The sequence below is a fragment of the Chiloscyllium punctatum genome, chromosome 23 (genome assembly GCF_047496795.1).
Source record: "Chiloscyllium punctatum isolate Juve2018m chromosome 23, sChiPun1.3, whole genome shotgun sequence".
NCBI classification, from domain to species: Eukaryota; Metazoa; Chordata; class Chondrichthyes; order Orectolobiformes; family Hemiscylliidae; genus Chiloscyllium; species Chiloscyllium punctatum.
In genome coordinates this window covers 87,757,518-87,774,604 of record NC_092761.1, presented here as the reverse complement: position 1 = coordinate 87,774,604, position 17,087 = coordinate 87,757,518, and the positions used below count along the sequence as shown (strand labels likewise).

The 17,087-nt window shown below is 44.8% G+C and overlaps 1 protein-coding gene across 22 annotated transcripts in view; it reads left to right on the top strand.

Moving 5' to 3' along the window:
* Nucleotides 1-17,087, top strand: part of phldb1b (pleckstrin homology-like domain, family B, member 1b) — a 375,430-nt gene that overhangs the window by 309,516 nt on the left and 48,827 nt on the right. For 16 of the 22 annotated variants that reach the window (XM_072593429.1, XM_072593428.1, XM_072593422.1 and 13 more), the window contains 2 exons: nucleotides 4,359-4,484; nucleotides 14,164-14,325. The exons of 5 other annotated variants lie outside the window; for them this stretch is intronic. In XM_072593429.1, the coding sequence (XP_072449530.1) occupies nucleotides 4,359-4,484; nucleotides 14,164-14,325 (288 nt within the window). The remainder of the gene's footprint in view (nucleotides 1-4,358; nucleotides 4,485-14,163; nucleotides 14,326-17,087) is intronic. One more of the 22 variants, XM_072593435.1, reaches the window with a different exon arrangement.

The following is a 17,087-nucleotide window of genomic DNA, read 5'->3' as shown; positions in this document are numbered from 1 at the left end:
CACTTGATGAAGGAGCAGCGCCCCGAAGGCTAGGGCTTCCAAATAAACCTTTTGGACTATAACTCCCAATTCCAATACACAGTGCACTGACCAATAATGTTAGGGATTGTTTTGGTGCAGTGGTAGTGTCTTTGCCTCAGAACCAGGAGACACAGGTTCAGGTTCCATCACCTCTAGAGCTGTGTGTGTTAACACATCAGGGCAAGTTGGTTGGAAAGTATTTATAAACCAGTGTTAATAATGAAATGTCAATAGTCACACTCCTTGAGATGTGGGTAGCACAGGTCAGGCTTGCATGGAGAGAAAAGGGGTTGACTTTTTTGAACTGCTGCAGTCCATGTGCTGTGGGTTGACCCACAATGCCCTTCGAGAGGGAATTCCAGGATTTTGACCCAGCGACAGTGAAGGAACGGCGATATATTTCCAAGTCAGGATGGGGAGTGGCTTGGAGTGGAATTTTTGGATGATGATGTTCCCCTGTGTCTGCTGTCCTTGTCCTTTGAGCTTGTAGACGTCAAGGGGTTTGAAAGTGCTGGTAAAAAGTAGGATCTTGTTGTTGGATAACCAGAAAAAATAGTCATTATGGCATCTTTAAACCACATCATAATAAGGAAGGAAGTAGGGATTATTCCAAGAATTGAAATAGGGATAATCAAGGAAACTATTGACCAGTGAGTCTCATAATGGTGGTTGGGAAGCTATTGGGGAGAATTTTTAGGGATAGGATTTACATGCACTTGGAAAAGCATGGCCTAATTAGGGATAGTCAGCGTGGCTTTGTGCGGGGGAGGTCACGTCTTACTGACCTGATTGAATGTTTTGAGGTGAAGAAGGTGATCTGTAATGGTGGGGTGGTGGATATTGTCTACATGGATTTTAGTAAGGCTTTCGATAAGCTCCCTCGTGGTAGGCTCATCCAGAAGGTTAAGATGCATGGGATCCATGGTGTCTTGGCCGTGTGGATTCAGAATTGGTTTGCTCATAGAAGGCAGAGGTAATAGTAGAAGAGTGTTTTTCTGGTTGGAGGTCCTTGACGGGTGGTGTTTCACAGGGATCTGGACTGGGACCTCTGCTGTTATGGTATCTAAAAATGAGTTGGATGAAAATGGAGACAGGTGTAAGTTTGCAGATGACACAAAGGTCAGCAGAGTTTTGGACAGTGTAGAAGTTTATCAAAGGACACAATGGAATATAGACCAGTTGCAGATATGGGTGAAGAAATTGCAGATGAAGTTTAATCCGGCTATGTGTGAGGTGTTGCACTTTGGGAGATCGGGTGTTAAGGAAATGTATAGTTAATGGCAGGACCCTGAACAGCACTGATGTACAGAGTAATCTTGGGATTCAAGTCCATAGCTCCCTGAAAGTGGCCAATCAAGTGGAAAGGGTGGTAAAGAAAGTGTATGACATGCTTGCCTTTATAGGTCAAGGCACTGAGTACAAGAGTTATATTGCAGCTTTATAAGACTTTGGTTAGACCACACTTACAGAGTATTGCATTCAATTCTAGAAGGTGCAGAAGAGGTTTACCAGGATGCTGCCTGAGTGAGAGGGTATGAGCTATAAGAAAGGGCTAGAAAAACTTGGGTTGTTTTCTTTGGAGCGGCTGAGGCTAAGGGGAGACTTTATAGAATCGTAGAATCCCTACAGAGTGGAAACAGGCCCTTTGGCCCAACAAGTCCACACCGACCCTCCGAAGAGTAACCCACCCAGATGCAGTCCCCTACCCAATTATCCTATATTTACCCCTAACCAATGCACCTAACCTAGACATCCCTGAACACTCTGGTAATTCACCTGACCTGCACACCTTGGGACTGTGGGAGGAAACCGGAGCACCCAGAGGAAACCCACGCAGACACAGGAGAGAAAAGTCTATAAAATGATGGGATGCATAGATAGGATTGACAGTCAGAATCATTTTTCCAGAGTTGGAATGTCTAATACTAGGGGGCATACATTTTAAGGTGAGAGGGGACAAGTTGGAAGGAGACAAGATGGGCAGGTTTTTTTTCCATAAAGAGGGGTAGGAGTTTGGAACACATTGCTAGGGATGCTGGGAGAGGGAGATACGATCGGGGTTTTTAATGGGCTTTTAGATAAGCACATGAATAAGCAAGGAATGGAGGGTTGTGTGGACCAAGGGCAGGCAGAAGGGATTAGTTTCATTTGGTGTCATGTTCGGCACCACATTGTGGGCCAAAGGGCCTGTGCCTGTGCTGTGCTGCTCTGTAGTCCATGTCCTAAACAGCTTTAATTTTCAGGCTCTGGCATCAGTGACAGAGTCATACTGGAGAAAAAGAGAAAGTGACATTGGATGGACAAAGTTAAAAATCACACAACACAACAAGTTATAGCAAATTTTTGCTATAAATTCTGTGCCTTACAATTGTGTCGTTCACAACCACCTGATGAAGGAGCGTCGCTCCGAAAGCTAGTGCTTCCAGTTAAACCTGTTAGACTATAACCTGGTGTTGTGTGATTTTTAACTTTGTACACCCCAGTCCAACACCGGCGTCTCCAAATCATAACGTGGGATGGAATGAGTGAAAGAAAGAAAAAGGGGGATGAATGAATGTATGAGACAGAGAGCAGAAAGGAGAGATGGAGAAGGAGTGAGAGAGAGAGAGGGAGAGAGAAAGAAATAAAATGGGAGTGAGAGAGAGCTCTGTAGTGGTGTATCTGGTCAGCAGCTGTTCATTAAAAGGGATTTGACTTTGATTGAAGGCAGTGGGAGAATGAGCAAAGACATGAACAAAGCTTTAATAGTACGATGTTTCAGAAAATTACATTCATTATAGAAACAAGTCGTGATTGTTTTGTTATTTTGGGGGGTTGATTGAAAATAGTGACGTACAGGGAAATGAAAGGCCTGAGCATTGCCCATTGTGTTGCACACTCAGCTTGAGACACTGGCAGCAAAAGAAAGGATGTTATTATCAAACATTTCATAGCAACAGGAGGAGGCCATTCAGTCCCTCAACCCTTCTTTGCCACCCGTAGATTGTGGCTGATCTACCCGCACCTTCCCTCAATACCATCGCCCAATAAAAATCCACCCATTTCAGGCTGGAATGCTTCGGGAAGACAGCCTGGTTGAGCAATATCTAAATGGGAACTGGTCACCAGCTGTTTGAACCTTCCTCACTGTAATCATATTGTCCCACTGTCCCCATTCATATGAAGCAGGCCCAGTTAGAAGAGGTTACACCTTCATTTTAAAAGTCCTATCCTAGTTTTCAAATTCCTTCCCTTGATATCTTGCTAACCTCCTGTATTCCCACAGCCTTCTATGATCTCTGTGCTAGTCCAATTCTGGCCTCTTGAGCATCCCTCATTGTAATCACTCCACTGTGGGTGTCCAGATCTTTTCACTACTTCAACCTCATGCTCAGGAATGTCCTCCATAAACAGCCTGATCTCTCCCTCTCTCTCTTTCTGCCAATCTCCTCCTTGCTGTCCCCCTCACACTCTTTCTGCCCCTTGCGCTCTCCATCTACTCTTGCTCTTTCCATCTCCCTCTTGCTCTCTTCCTCACGCGCTCTATCTCCCCCTTATTTTCATTCTCTCCATCTCTTTGCTGTTTCCAGCTTCCCTTCACTCTCTCTGTCTCTCCCTCACTCTCTCTATCTCTCCCTCAGGCTCTCTGTCTCCCCCTCAATCTCTCCATCTCCCCTTTGCTCTCTCTGTCTCTCCCTCACACTGTCCATCTCTCCCTCACACTCTCTGTCTCCCCCTCAATCTCTCCATCTCCCCTTCGCTGATTCCAGATCCCCTTCGCACACTCTGTCTCTCCCTCACTCTCCCTCTCACGCTCCCTTCTCCCCCTTGCACTCTCTTTCCCACTCATTTTTTCAAGGCATTCCTTAAAGCCAACACATTAATCAGGTCCATTTGCCCTAAAATCTCCTTCTATGGCCCAGTGTCACATTTAATCTGATCAGATTCCTGTGGAACTCCTTGGACTGTTTGACTATGATAAAGGTGTTATGTAAGGGCATTCTTTACTTGTTATTGGCTGACTAGCAATCATGATGTCATCATTGGTTGGAATCATCATCAGCGCACTAATCCTCTGTGTGTGTCTAAAAGACGAGTAAAGGGGACAAATGAGCTTTCCCTCAGCAGAAAACTTCTTAAGTGGGTAATTTTTAATTGTTTTCAAATGGAACAGAGAGTTTCTAAGTTGCAGTCATAAGCAATTGTGATGTTTATTTATCTCCTGAGCGAAATGTGATTGAGATTTCTTCCCTATCGATTGTGTTATACATGAGAAAGTAGTAAGCCCTGGCTCTAATCTAATGCACTAACCTTGTTGCCTCTATCCCTTTGTGATCCATTGCTCTCTCTCACTTTAGGAATATATGAAACTGGCTGATGTGTTTAAGTTCTACAGTGACATTTACAGCACAAGGCCTGATGCTACTTTCTGTGCTTCTGCTCTGCGTTCGCTCCAGCTTCCTGTAGCCCCACCACCCCGCGAGGTACATGCTTACCAGCACAGTCTCTCCTCACCGTTTCTGCTGCATGTTGCCTGCCTCCCTCATGTCTCAATTTCATCTCTTCTGTTAAATGGTCTCAAACTCCCAGTTCACTTTCTGGTTAATAATCCGTGACATCACTCAGGCTCTAACCCCACTGTGAGCTCCATCGCTCAAGGGTAGAAGTTGCAATTTGACAACACAGAGAGGAACCTTAGTGGACCAATGTATTAGATTGAAGCATTGGCGCAATAGCTAAGGAATTCATGAATCCTTTCCAGAATATTCTCTGGGCAACACTCATCCAGTGTACTGCCAGGGATAACCATAATCCCAGAGCAGTATTCGTGGATAATGACATTCCCTGTACAGTATTAGTGGATAACGACATTCCCAGTGCAGTATTAGTGGTTAATAATATTCCCAGTGCAGTATTCGTGGATAACTATATTCCCAGTACAGTATTACAGTGTATTAATATTCCCAGTGCAATAATAGTGGATAATGATTTTCCCAGTACAGTATTCGTGGATAACTATAGTCCCAGTGCAGTATTACAGTGTATTAATATTCGCAGTGCAGTATTAGTGGATAATGATTTTCCCAGTGCAGTATTACAGTGTGATAATATTCCCAGTGCAGTATTAGTGGATAACAATATTCCTGGTGCAATATTAGTGGATAATGATATTCCTAGTGCAGTGTTACAGTGTAATAATATTCCCAATGCAGTATCCGTGGATAAGGAATTTCCCAGTGCAGTATTACAGTGTAATAATATTCCCAGTGCAGTATTAGTGGATAATGACATTCCCAGTGCAGTATTAGTGGATAATGATATTCCAAGTGCAGTATTAGTGGATAACTATATTCCCAGTACAGTATTACAGTGTATTAATATTCCCAGTGCAGTAATAGTGGATAATGATATTCCAAGTGCAGTATTCGTGGATAACTATATTCCCAGTACAGTATTACAGTGCATTAATATTCCCAGTGCAGTATTAGTGGATAATGATTTTCCCAGTGCAGTATTCGTGGATAACTATATTCCCAGTACAGTACTACAGTGTATTAATATTCCCAGTGCAGTAATATTCCCAGTGCAGTAATAGTGGATAATGATTTTCCCAGTGCAGTATTCGTGGATAACTATATTCCCAGTGCAGTATTACAGTGTGATAATATTCCCAGTGCAGTATTACAGTATAATAATACTCCCAGTGCAGTATTAGTGGATAACAATTTTCCAGTGCAGTGTTACAATGTAATGATATTCCCAGTGCAGTATTAAAGTGTAATAATATTCCCAGTGCAGTATTAGTGGATAATAATAGTCCCAGTGCAGTATTACAGTGTGATAATATTCCCAGTGCAGTATTAGTGGATAATTATATTCCCAGAGAACTATTACAGAATAATGGTATTCCCAGTGCAGAATTTGTGGATAAGAAATTTTATCTCTCATTATCCCAGCCCCAAGTGTCCGGCTCAGCCCCGCCCTCCTGACCTGTTCATCACTTTTCCCATCTATCCACTTCAGCCCACCCCCTGACCTATCACCTTCTCCCTCACCTTCATCTTTCTCAGCTACCTTCCCCCAACCCTATCCCCCTCCCATTTATCTCTCATCCCTTCTCTCCCCCACCCACCCCCAGCGCACAAGCCTCATTCCTGATGAAGGCCTTATGCCCGAAACATCAATAATTCTGTTCCTCAGATGCTGCCTGACCTGCTGTGCTTTTCCAGCACCATATTCTCAACTAATGATAATCCCAGAACAGGATTACTGTGTATTGGCATTCCCAGAGCAGGATAATGATATTCCCAGTGCCAAGCTGTCTCCAAAGAGCACTGATAGTCACCGAGTGTTCCCTCTCCAGGGTCACTCGGGGTTGAACCTAACCGTGGGAGAGGGGCAGGCAGTTGGCAGAGACAAACCCCTCCATGGCCCACTGTCTGGACCTGTTTATAATCAGCATGGCCAGGCCCAGAAGCAGGTCCTCCGATCTGCCCACCCCCTCCACACCGGATGCCCAATGATCAGGAGTGTATGAAAAAGCCCAGCTCTTCAAAACCAAGGCCAATTAGCCAGACCTACCGTCAAACAACTCTGAGCCATTCTGGTTCACCTTGTCAGAGAGCTGCAGCTCAAACATTGATACTCAAAACAAGTGGATTGTCTGTGCTTAGCTTGGTCTGAGGGGAGTTACCCACATGCAATGATCAGTTGCGCTCACATCAAGCGGGATGTTGAGGACTTCTGCATGTTGTGTTTCAAGCTGTGTGGATCTTAAAATATCTCAGTACAGTGTTGTGTGAGCATGACCTCAGATGTACCTCAACGTGCAATGCTTTACCTTCAAGGACCTGTGCAGGGATTAACAGAGTGGATTACAACCCACAGAACTAAAGAATTGCTGCAGCCCTGAAGGAGACCATTCAGCCCATCGTGTTTGTGCCAGCTCTCCGAATGAGCGACTCACCCATTGCTGTTGCTCCCACCAACTTCCCGTGACTCTGCTAATCCTTTCCAGATGATAATCCTGTTCCTTTGTGAACGCCTCAATTAAATCAGCCTCTCCTACTTTCTCAGGCAGCTTACTTCCAGATTTTAACAATTTGCTACACGAAAATGAAGTTTATCCTCTCATCCTGGTCAATCCTGCTTACAGGAGAAAGTGAGGACTACAGATGCTGGAGATCAGAGCCCGAAACGTCGATTCTCCTGATCCTTGGATGCTGCCTGACCTGCTGCGCTTTTCCAGCAATACATTTTCGGCTCTGATCTCCAGCATCTGCAGTCCTCACTTTCTCCTTGAAGATTTTAACCTACTGCGAATCCTCTTACAAGGATGCCTTCCTTGAAGAAGCTCTCTTCCTCCCTCTACAAGGGTTTCAGTGAGTCCCTCTCTCACTGCACACCCCAGGTCATCTCCTCTGTTTTTCATTATTTCTCCAGTTTCCTCATTTCCCCTCCCCCCACCTTGTCTCAGTCAAATCCCTCGAACTCAGCACCGCCTTCCTAACCTGCAATCTTCTTCCTGACCTCTCCGCCCCCACCCTACTCCGGCCTATCACCCTCACCTTGACCTCCCTCCACCTATCGTATTCCCAACGCCCCTCCCCCAAGTCCCTCCTCCCTACCTTTTATCTTAGCCTGCTGGACACACTTTCCTCATTCCTGAAGAAGGGCTTATGCCCGAAACGTCAATTCTCCTATTCCTTGGATGCTGCCTGACCTGCTGCGCTTTTCCAGCAACGCATTTTCCATCCTGCTTACATCCTGCTGTTGTCAAATCTTAAAGAACCTATCTAGTCTTTTTTTTTGTTTCTTAGGATTTGAGGACCAGTCTTTATCCTTCTGTGTTCTAGTCCCTTTCGTGAAATATGTGTTTGCCTCTTTCAAACTGCTCTCAGTTATTCTCTACAATAAATGCTCATATATGCATTGCCAAGGTGGAATAGTTCTGATCCTTATAGCAGCTTGGAATAGCACATCCTTGTTGAACAATCAAAATCCACTCAAGGGGTAGTTTTATCAGAGCATTAAGATTCCCAGAGAAACTGATTAACTCTAAAAAAAATATGAATTTGCAGTGCCCAACTTAAAGCAATTGCACATTAACATTTCACGTTTCAAGACATTTCCTGTAAGTAACAAACTAAAAGCAATTTTGACTAAACAACCCTGGAAAATGCAGAGAAAGTCAACAGGTCTAACAGCATCTGTGGAGAGAGAAACAGAGTTAGTCTTCTGAGTCCGGTGGAACATGACTTCAGGTTCTGAACTTGATCTTTAATCATTCATGAGAAGTGGGAATCACTGGCTGATCCAGCATTTACTGTCCATTCCTGGTCACTCTTGAGAAGGTTGTGGTGGACTCATCTGTTTCTCCCCAGATGCTGCCAGACCTGCTGAGTTTCTCCAGAATTTCGTACACTTGTTGTAGCTTTCCAGCATTTTGCTTTTAATTGACTGAATGCCATTTCAGAAACAACCCATCATCTAAATTACAGAAAAAGAATCTTCGTTACTATCTAACATGACCATAGAGTCATCGAGATGTACAGCATGGAAACAGACCCTTCGGTCCAACCTGTCCATGCTGACCAGATATCCCAACCCAATCTAGTCCCACCTGCCAGCACCCGGCCCATATCCCTCCAAACCCTTCCTATTCATATACCCATCCAAATGCCTTCTAAATGTTGCAATTGTACCAGCTTCCACCACAAAAGCTTTCCTCCATGGTTATATTTTACCTTGTTCATTAATTGTATACTCCATTTTCCTAGAATGGGAAACGTGGTTCTTAGTGCCTAAGGGCTTGCTCCTCTTTTACTTCCAGAGCTGAAAACCTTCCAGTTTTATGGTTTTGACGGTTATAGATAATTTTTCCATTTGCTAACCATTCGCCAAATGCAGGATTTACTGATTCCTCACTTTGGGGAGAATGGGAAAACTGGAATAGGTTCTTTCTATCGTGAACAGAACACTAGGCCATTCAGCCCCTTGAGCTGGTTCTATCAATTACCTGGATTGTGTGCCTGAACTGCATTTTAAACCCGTTATTCATCTTGATCCTGTATCATTGACCCTTTTACCGAACACAAATTCTACCAAACATACTTTTGCAATTAAAGTCCAGCCTCGTCAGCTTTTTGGAAAGGAAGAACCTGTTTTATGGAGTCATAGAATCATAGAGATCTACAGCATGGATAAGGCCCTTTGGCCCATCAAATCTGCGCTGGTCAGAATCAACTACCTGACTATTCTAATCCTAGTTTCCAGCACTTGGTCCATTGTCTTGTATACATTAGTATTAAAAGTGTGCATCTAAACGCTTCTTCAATGTGATGAGGATTTCTGCCTCTCCCACCCTAACAGGCAGTGAGTCCCAGATTCCCACCTTCCCATTTCCTCATGTCCCCTCTAAACTTCCTGCCCCTTCCCTGAAATCTGTGTCCCCTTGTCATTGATCCGTCTTTCCAGGGGAAAGGTTTCTTTCTGTCTGCCCTGTCTATGCCCCTCACAGCTTTATATATCATCATCGTGTCCCGTCAGACTGCTCGGCTCCAATGAATTAGCGTGGTGCTGGAAAAGCACAGCAGTTCAGGCAGCATCAGAGGAGCAGAAGAATCAATGTTTCGGACAGGAGCCCTTCATCAGGAGGGTTCTGCTCCAAGGAATACAACCCCAGTCTATCCAGTCTCTTTTCACAACTAAACAGTCCAGCCCAGACAATTCCCTTTCATCTGAAGTCCTTCCTCACATTATCCCTGAATAGTCAGCTATATTATAATTATGTTACCTCTTTATCATTGGTACCTTTTTGCAATATTGTATGACGTCCAATCTTCTCTCTGTTGCTCTCCAAAGCATGATCAGTGTTTTGAGTTAATCATTCAATGCTCAATCCTGTGTAAATCTCTGCTGGCCACAGAAACGTCTGTCTGTACCTCTGACTAGAGAATCCCCTAACACAATTGATCTCTTGGAAGCCGACATACCCCTCGTTGCATTAGAGTCAGTCTCAATACCAGAAACTTGGCTGTTCGTGCTACGTTCCCCTATTGGGTGATGGATTCTCAGGGGAACGTAGCACGATCAGCCAAGTTTCTGGTATTGAGACTGGCTCTAATACAATGAGGGGTACATCAGCTTCCAAGAGAGCAATTATGTTAGGGGATTCTCTAGTCTGAGGTACAGACAGACGTTTTTGTGGCCAGCAGAGAAAAAGCAGAATGGTGTGTTGTTTCCCTGGTGCCAGGATCAAGGATGTCTCAGAGAGGGTGCAGAATGTTCTCACAGGGGAGAGGGGCCAGCAGGAGGTCATTGTCCACATTGGAACCAATGACATAGGAAGGGAAAAGGTTGATATTCTGAAGGGAGATGACAGAGAGTTAGGCAGAAATTTAAAAAGGGCGTCCTCGAGAGTAGTAATATCTGGATTACTCCCAGTGCTACGAGCTAGTGAGGGCAGGAATACGAGGATAGAGCAGATGAATACATGGCTGAGGAGCTGGTGTATGGGAGAAGGATTCACATTTTTGGATCATTGGAATCTCTTTTGGGGTAGAAGTGACCTGTACAAGAAGGACGGATTGCACCGAAATTGGAAGGGGACTAATATACTGGCAGGGAGATTTGCTAGAACTGCTTGGGAGGATTTAAACCAGAAAGGTGGGTGGGGGGTGGGACCCAGGGAGATAGTGAGGAAAGAGATCGGTCTGAGACGGGTCCAGCTGAGAACAGAAGTGAGTCAAACAGTCAGGGCAGGCAGGGACAAGGTAGGACTAATAAATTAAACTGCATTTATTTCAATGCAAGGGGCCTAACAGGGAAGACAGATGAACTCAGGGCATAGTTGGGAACATGGGACTGGGATAGCATAGCAATTACGGAAACATGGCTCAGGGATGTACAGGACTGGCAGCTTAACGTTCCAGGATACAAATGCTACAGGAAGGATAGAAAGGGAGGCAAGAGAGGAGGGGGAGTGGCATTTTTGATAAGGGATAGCATTACAGCTGTGCTGAGGGAGGATATTCCCGGAAATAAATCCAGGGAAGTTATTTGGGTGGAACTGAGAAATAAGAAAGGGATGATCACCTTATTGGGATTGTATTATAGACCACCCAATAGTCAGAGGGAAATTGAGAAACAAACTTGTAAGGAGATCTCAGCTATCTGTAAGAATAATAGGGTAGTTATGGTAGGGGATTTTAATTTTCCAGACATAGACTGGGACTGCCATAGTGTTAAGGGTTTAGATGGAGAGGAATTTGTTAAGTGTGTACAAGACAATTTTCTGATTCAGTATGTGGATGTACCTAATAGAGATGGTGCAAAACTTGACCTACTCTTGGGAAATAAGGCAGGGTAGGTGACTGAGGTGTCAGTGGGGGAGCACTTTGGGGCCAGTGACCATAATTCTATTCATTTTAAAATAGTGATGGAAAAGGATAGACCAGATCTAAAAGTTGAAGTGCTAAATTGGAGAAAGGCCAATTTTGACAGTATTAGGCAAGAACTTTCAAAAGCTGATTGGAGGCAGATGTTTGCAGGTAAAGGGACGGCTGGAAAATGGGAAGCCTTCCGAAATGAAATAACGAGAATCCAGAAAAAGTATATTCCTGTTAGGGTGAAAGGGAAGGATGGTAGGTATAGGGAATGCTGGATGACTAAAGAAATTGAGGGTTTGATTAAGAAAAAGAAGGAAGCATATGTCAGGTATAGACAGGATAGATCGAGTGAATCCTTAGAAGAGTATTAAGGAAGTGGGAGTATACTTAAGAGGGAAATCAGGAGGGCAAAACGGGGACATGAGATAGCTTTGGCAAATAGAATTATGGAGAATCCAAAGGGTTTTAACAAATATATTAAGGACAAAAAGCTGTCTAGGGAGAGAATAGGGTCCCTCAAAGATCAGCAAGGCGGCATTTGTGTGGAGCCACAGAAAATGGGGGAGATACTAAATGAGTATTTTGCATCAGTATTTACTGTGGAAAAGGATATGGAAGATATAGACTGTAGGGAAATAGATGGTGACATCTTGCAAAATGTCCAGATTACAGAGGAGGAAGTGCTGGATGTCTTGAAACAGTTAAAGGTGGATAAATCCCCAGGACCTGATCAGGTGTACCCGAGAACTCTGTGGGAAGCTAGAGAAGTGATTGCTGGGCCTCTTGCTGAGATATTTGTATCATCGATAGTCACAGGTGAGTTGCCGGAAGACTGGAGGTTGGATAACATGGTGCCACTGTTTAAGAAGGGCGGTAAGGACAAGCCAGGGAACTATAGACCGGTGAGCCTGACCTCGGTGGTGGGCAAGTTGTTGGAGGGAATCCTGAGGGACAGGACGTATATGTATTTGAAAATGCAAGGACTGATTAGGGATAGTCAACATGGCTTTATGCATGGGAAATCATGTCTCACAAACTTGATTGAGTTTTTTGAAGAAGTAACAAAGAAGATTGATGTGGGCAGAGCAGTAGATGTGATCTATATGGACTTCAGTAAGGCGTTCAACAAGGTTCCCCATGGGAGACTGATTAGCAAGGTTAGTTCTCATGGAATACAGGGAGAACTAGCCATTTAGATACAGAACTGGCTCAAAGGTAGAAGACAGAGGGTGGTGGTGGAGGGTTGTTTTTCAGACTGGAGGCCTGTGACCAGTGGAGTGCCACAAGGATCGGTGCTGGGTCCTCTACTTTTTGTCATTTACATAAATCATTTGGATGCGAGCATTAGAGATACAGCTAGTAAGTTTGTAGATGACACCAAAATTGGAGGTGTAGTTGACAGCGAAGAGGGTTACCTCAGATTACAACAGGATCTGGACCAGATGGGCCAATGGGCTGAGAAGTGGCCGATGGAGTTTAATTCAGATAAATGTGAGGTGCTGCATTTTGGGAAAGCAAATCTTACCAGGACTTATACACTCAATGGTAAGGTCCTAGGGAGTGTTGCTAAACAAAGAGACCTTGGAGTGCAGGTTCATAGTTCCTTGAAAGTGGAGTCACAGGTAGATAGGATAGTGAAGAAGGTGTTTGGTATGCTTTCGTTTATTGGTCAGAGCATTGAGTACAAGAGTTGGGAGGTCATGTTGCAGCTGTATAGGACATGTTGGAATTATTGCGTGCAATTCTGGTTTCCTTCCTATCGGAAAGATGTTGTGAAACTTGAAAGAGTTCAGAAATGATTTACAAGATGTTGCCAGGGTTGGAGGATTTGAGCTATAGGGAGAGGCTGAACAGGCTGGGGCTGTTTTCCCGGAGTGTTGGAGGCTGAGGGGTGACCTTATAGAGGTTTATAAAATCATGAGGGGCATGGATATGATAAATAGACCAGGTCTTTTCCCTGGGGTGGGGGAGTCCAGAACTAGAGGGTTTAGGGTGAGAGGGGAAAGATATAAAAGAGACCTAAGAGGCAACTTTTTCACACAGAGGGTAGTATGTGTATGAAATGAGCTGCCAGAGGATGTGGTGGAGGCTGGTACAATTGCAACATTCAAGAGGCATTTGGATGGTATATGAATAGGAAGGGTTTGGAGGGATATGGACCGGGTGCTGGCAGGTGGGACTAGATTGGGTTGGGATATCTGGACGGCATGGACAGGTTGGACCGAAGGGTCTGTTTCCATGCTGTACATCTCTATGACTCTAAACGTCTGAACCTCCTCCATCATTAACTGCACTGGCCAGACCTGTCCAGTTACAGTTTCTCCCACAGTGAGGCTTCCACCTGACTTTAACAATCCCCACAATTCCATGCTATCTTGTGAATCTCAGCTCGGTACGACCCCAGCCTGCAGCAGCGTGCTAACCACGGGCAGCAACCAGAGATAACTTGCAGCATGTGAAAATATCCGGGTTGCTTTGCTGTTGTGTCTTTCTGCATCTGCTTTGCATTGTGGAGATACTTGAGATTTAATTATTCCCATTCCAATTGCTGAACCTTCTTAAAATGACAGGTAATCTTCTAACTGGTGAATGCAACAAATGGGAGAATGTTTTTAAAACAAGAAAAAGTTAATGACTTTGTTTTTTCCCACGTGAATTTACCTGTAAAGCTGTTTCACATAACTCCCTCTGTACCATAATAATTCAGTGTTTTGATTAATCTGCTCTTTCTTTGTTGGCCAATGCTGTCTGCTTCCTTTGCTGCTTTCCCCAGGAATACGTTACCATAGATCAGCTTAAGGAGTTGTACGGTACTTCAGCTGGGAGCTCTCTCCTTATTCCATTCCACACTAATCCAACCTCTTCTTCTCTGACTCTCTGCACTGAGGGCTCTCTGTCCTTGCCACCTGCTGCCTCTACACTGTTTGCAGCTGAGGTTAGTATGAGCACTCGACGCTAACGTTCTCTCCTTTTCTTTGTGTTGGAGGTTTCAGTCCATCGCCAGCTCTGGCCAAATCTGTCCTCATTTACTCCTTCAGTCATTTACTCTTCCATTCTCGGTAGCTGGTTTAAGCCTGTGTTTAAACACCATTTGAGTCTCTTCCCCACCCCTCACCTCATCTCAAACCAGTCACCACATCCGTCTGTTCTTTCCTCCCTTACACCTTTATCCAGCTTCCCATTAAATACATCTCTGTTACTTGCCCCAGCTCAATGGGAGCGAGTTCCACATTCTCAACTCTCTCCGGATAGAGATTGCTCTGGAATCCCAAATGGATTTGTTAGTGACTATCTTGTATTAATGTCTCTAAGGTTTGGTCCCCCTGTGTGGAGGAAAACCCCTCCCGATATTCACCCTTCATATTATTTCGGAATTTTGAAGAGCATTATGTTAAAGGTCAGCCCACAGTCTTCTGCATTCTCACAAAAAGAGGATCGTTTCAATCGTATATAAAACAAAGAGCTAAGGATGCTGGAAATCTGAAACCAAAACAGAAATTGCTTGAGAAACTCAGTGGGTCTGGCAGCATCAGTGAGACAGAAACAGAGTTAGCCAGGAGGGTCCATGATAGAACAGTTCTAAAGAAACTTCTCCAGGCCCAAAATATTCACTGGTTCCTCACCACAGATGCTGCCAGACCTGCTGAGTTTCTCCAGCAATTTCTGTTTTGGTTTTCTTTTCAAGCCGTCTTAATAGTTCTGGTATCATTCCCTCTGTTCAAATCGAGCACTCACTGGCAATTCTGATCAATGTTCTCGTCAACTGGCTTTACGTATTGGTCTTTACCTCATGAAGCAGCCTGTATTAGGGACAGTCAGAGAGTGAGAGGGAGGTCAGAGAGTGAGAGGGAGGTCAGAGAGTGAGAGGGAGGTCAGGGAGTGAGAGAGATCAGAGAGTGAGAGAGGTTAGAGAGTGGGAGAGGTCAGAGAGCGAGAGAGGTCAGAGAGCGAGAGAGATCAGAGAGTGAGAGAGGTCAGAGAGTGAGAGAGGTCAGAGAGCGAGAGAGGTCAGAGAGCGAGAGAGGTTAGAGAGTGAAAGGGAGGTCAGGGAGTGAGAGAGATCAGAGAGTGAGAGAGGTTAGAGAGTGGGAGAGGTCAGAGAGCGAGAGAGGTCAGAGAGCGAGAGAGGTCAGAGAGTGAGAGAGGTCAGAGAGTGAGAGAGATCAGAGAGTGAGAGAGGTCAGAGAGTGAGAGAGGTCAGAGAGTGAGAGAGATCAGAGAGTGAGAGAGGTCAGAGAGTGAGAGAGGTCAGAGAGCGAGAGAGGTCAGAGAGCGAGAGAGGTTAGAGAGTGAGAGAGATCAGAGAGTGAGAGAGGTCAGAGAGTGAGAGAGGTCAGAGAGTGAGAGAGATCAGAGAGTGAGAGAGATCAGAGAGTGAGAGAGGTCAGAGAGTGAGAGAGATCAGAGAGTGAGAGAGGTCAGAGAGTGAGAGAGGTCAGAGAGTGAGAGAGGTCAGAGAGCGAGAGAGATCAGAGAGCGAGAGAGGTCAGAGAGTGAGAGAGGTCAGAGAGTGAGAGAGGTCAGAGAATGAGAGAGATCAGAGAGTGAGAGAGGTCAGAGAGTGAGAGAGGTCAGAGAGCGAGAGAGATCAGAGAGCGAGAGAGGTCAGAGAGCGAGAGAGGTCAGAGAGCGAGAGAGGTCAGAGAGCGAGAGAGGTCAGAGAGTGAGAGAGATCAGAGAGTGAGAGAGGTCAGAGAGCGAGAGAGATCAGAGAGCGAGAGAGGTCAGAGAGTGAGAGAGGTCAGAGAGTGAGAGAGGTCAGAGAGCGAGAGAGATCAGAGAGCGAGAGAGGTCAGAGAGTGAGAGAGGTCAGAGAGTGAAAGTGAAGGAGTGAGCTCTGCATGAGCAGCCAAAGCACCATTTAGTTTCAGTTTGAGTTTGTTGGCCTGTGACTTCGTGAATAGTTTGACAAATACAGACAGATTTTTATTATGTCCCTAAGGACAGCAGAAATAGATGGAATAGTGAGGATGGAAAATGTACCCATGGAGGTACACTTTCCCGCTGCTATGGAATGCCACTGGATGGACATCAGAAATATAATTCTGGATTAGTGGTGCTGGAAGAGCACAGCAGTTCAGGCAGCATCCAAATAGCTTCGAAATCAACGTTTCGGGCAAAAGCCCTTCATCAGGAATAACCCGAAACGTCGATTTCGAAGCTACTTGGATGCTGCCTGAACTGCTGTGCTCTTCCAGAATCTGATTTCCAGCATCTGCAGTCATTGTTTTTACCATCAGAAATATAACTTTAAATGATAGATCCACTCCCCAAACCAAGCTTCCTGTTGATGTGTTTCTCCTGAAGAGTCATTTCTGATTGAATTTGAGGTGCACTCCGTGTGGGAAACCTTCACAATGAGGAACCATTCAATCCAAATTGGTTTATGTATATCCTGTACCATTTCAATGAGATCCATTCCAATATGTTCTCATTTAGCTTTGCAACAGCATGTAGAATCATGAACCATTACAGAATTAATACATCGACATAATAAGAACCGAAAATGCTGGAGAAACTCAGCAGGTCTGGCGGTATCTGTGGAGAGAGAAACCGTTTTGAGTTACACTGAACTTGAAACGTTAACTCTGTTTCTGTCTCCACAGATGCCACCAGTCCTGTTGAGTTTCTCCAGCACTTTCTGTTTTTATTTCAGATTTCCAGCAACTGCAATATTTTGCTTTCATGCATCAGTCA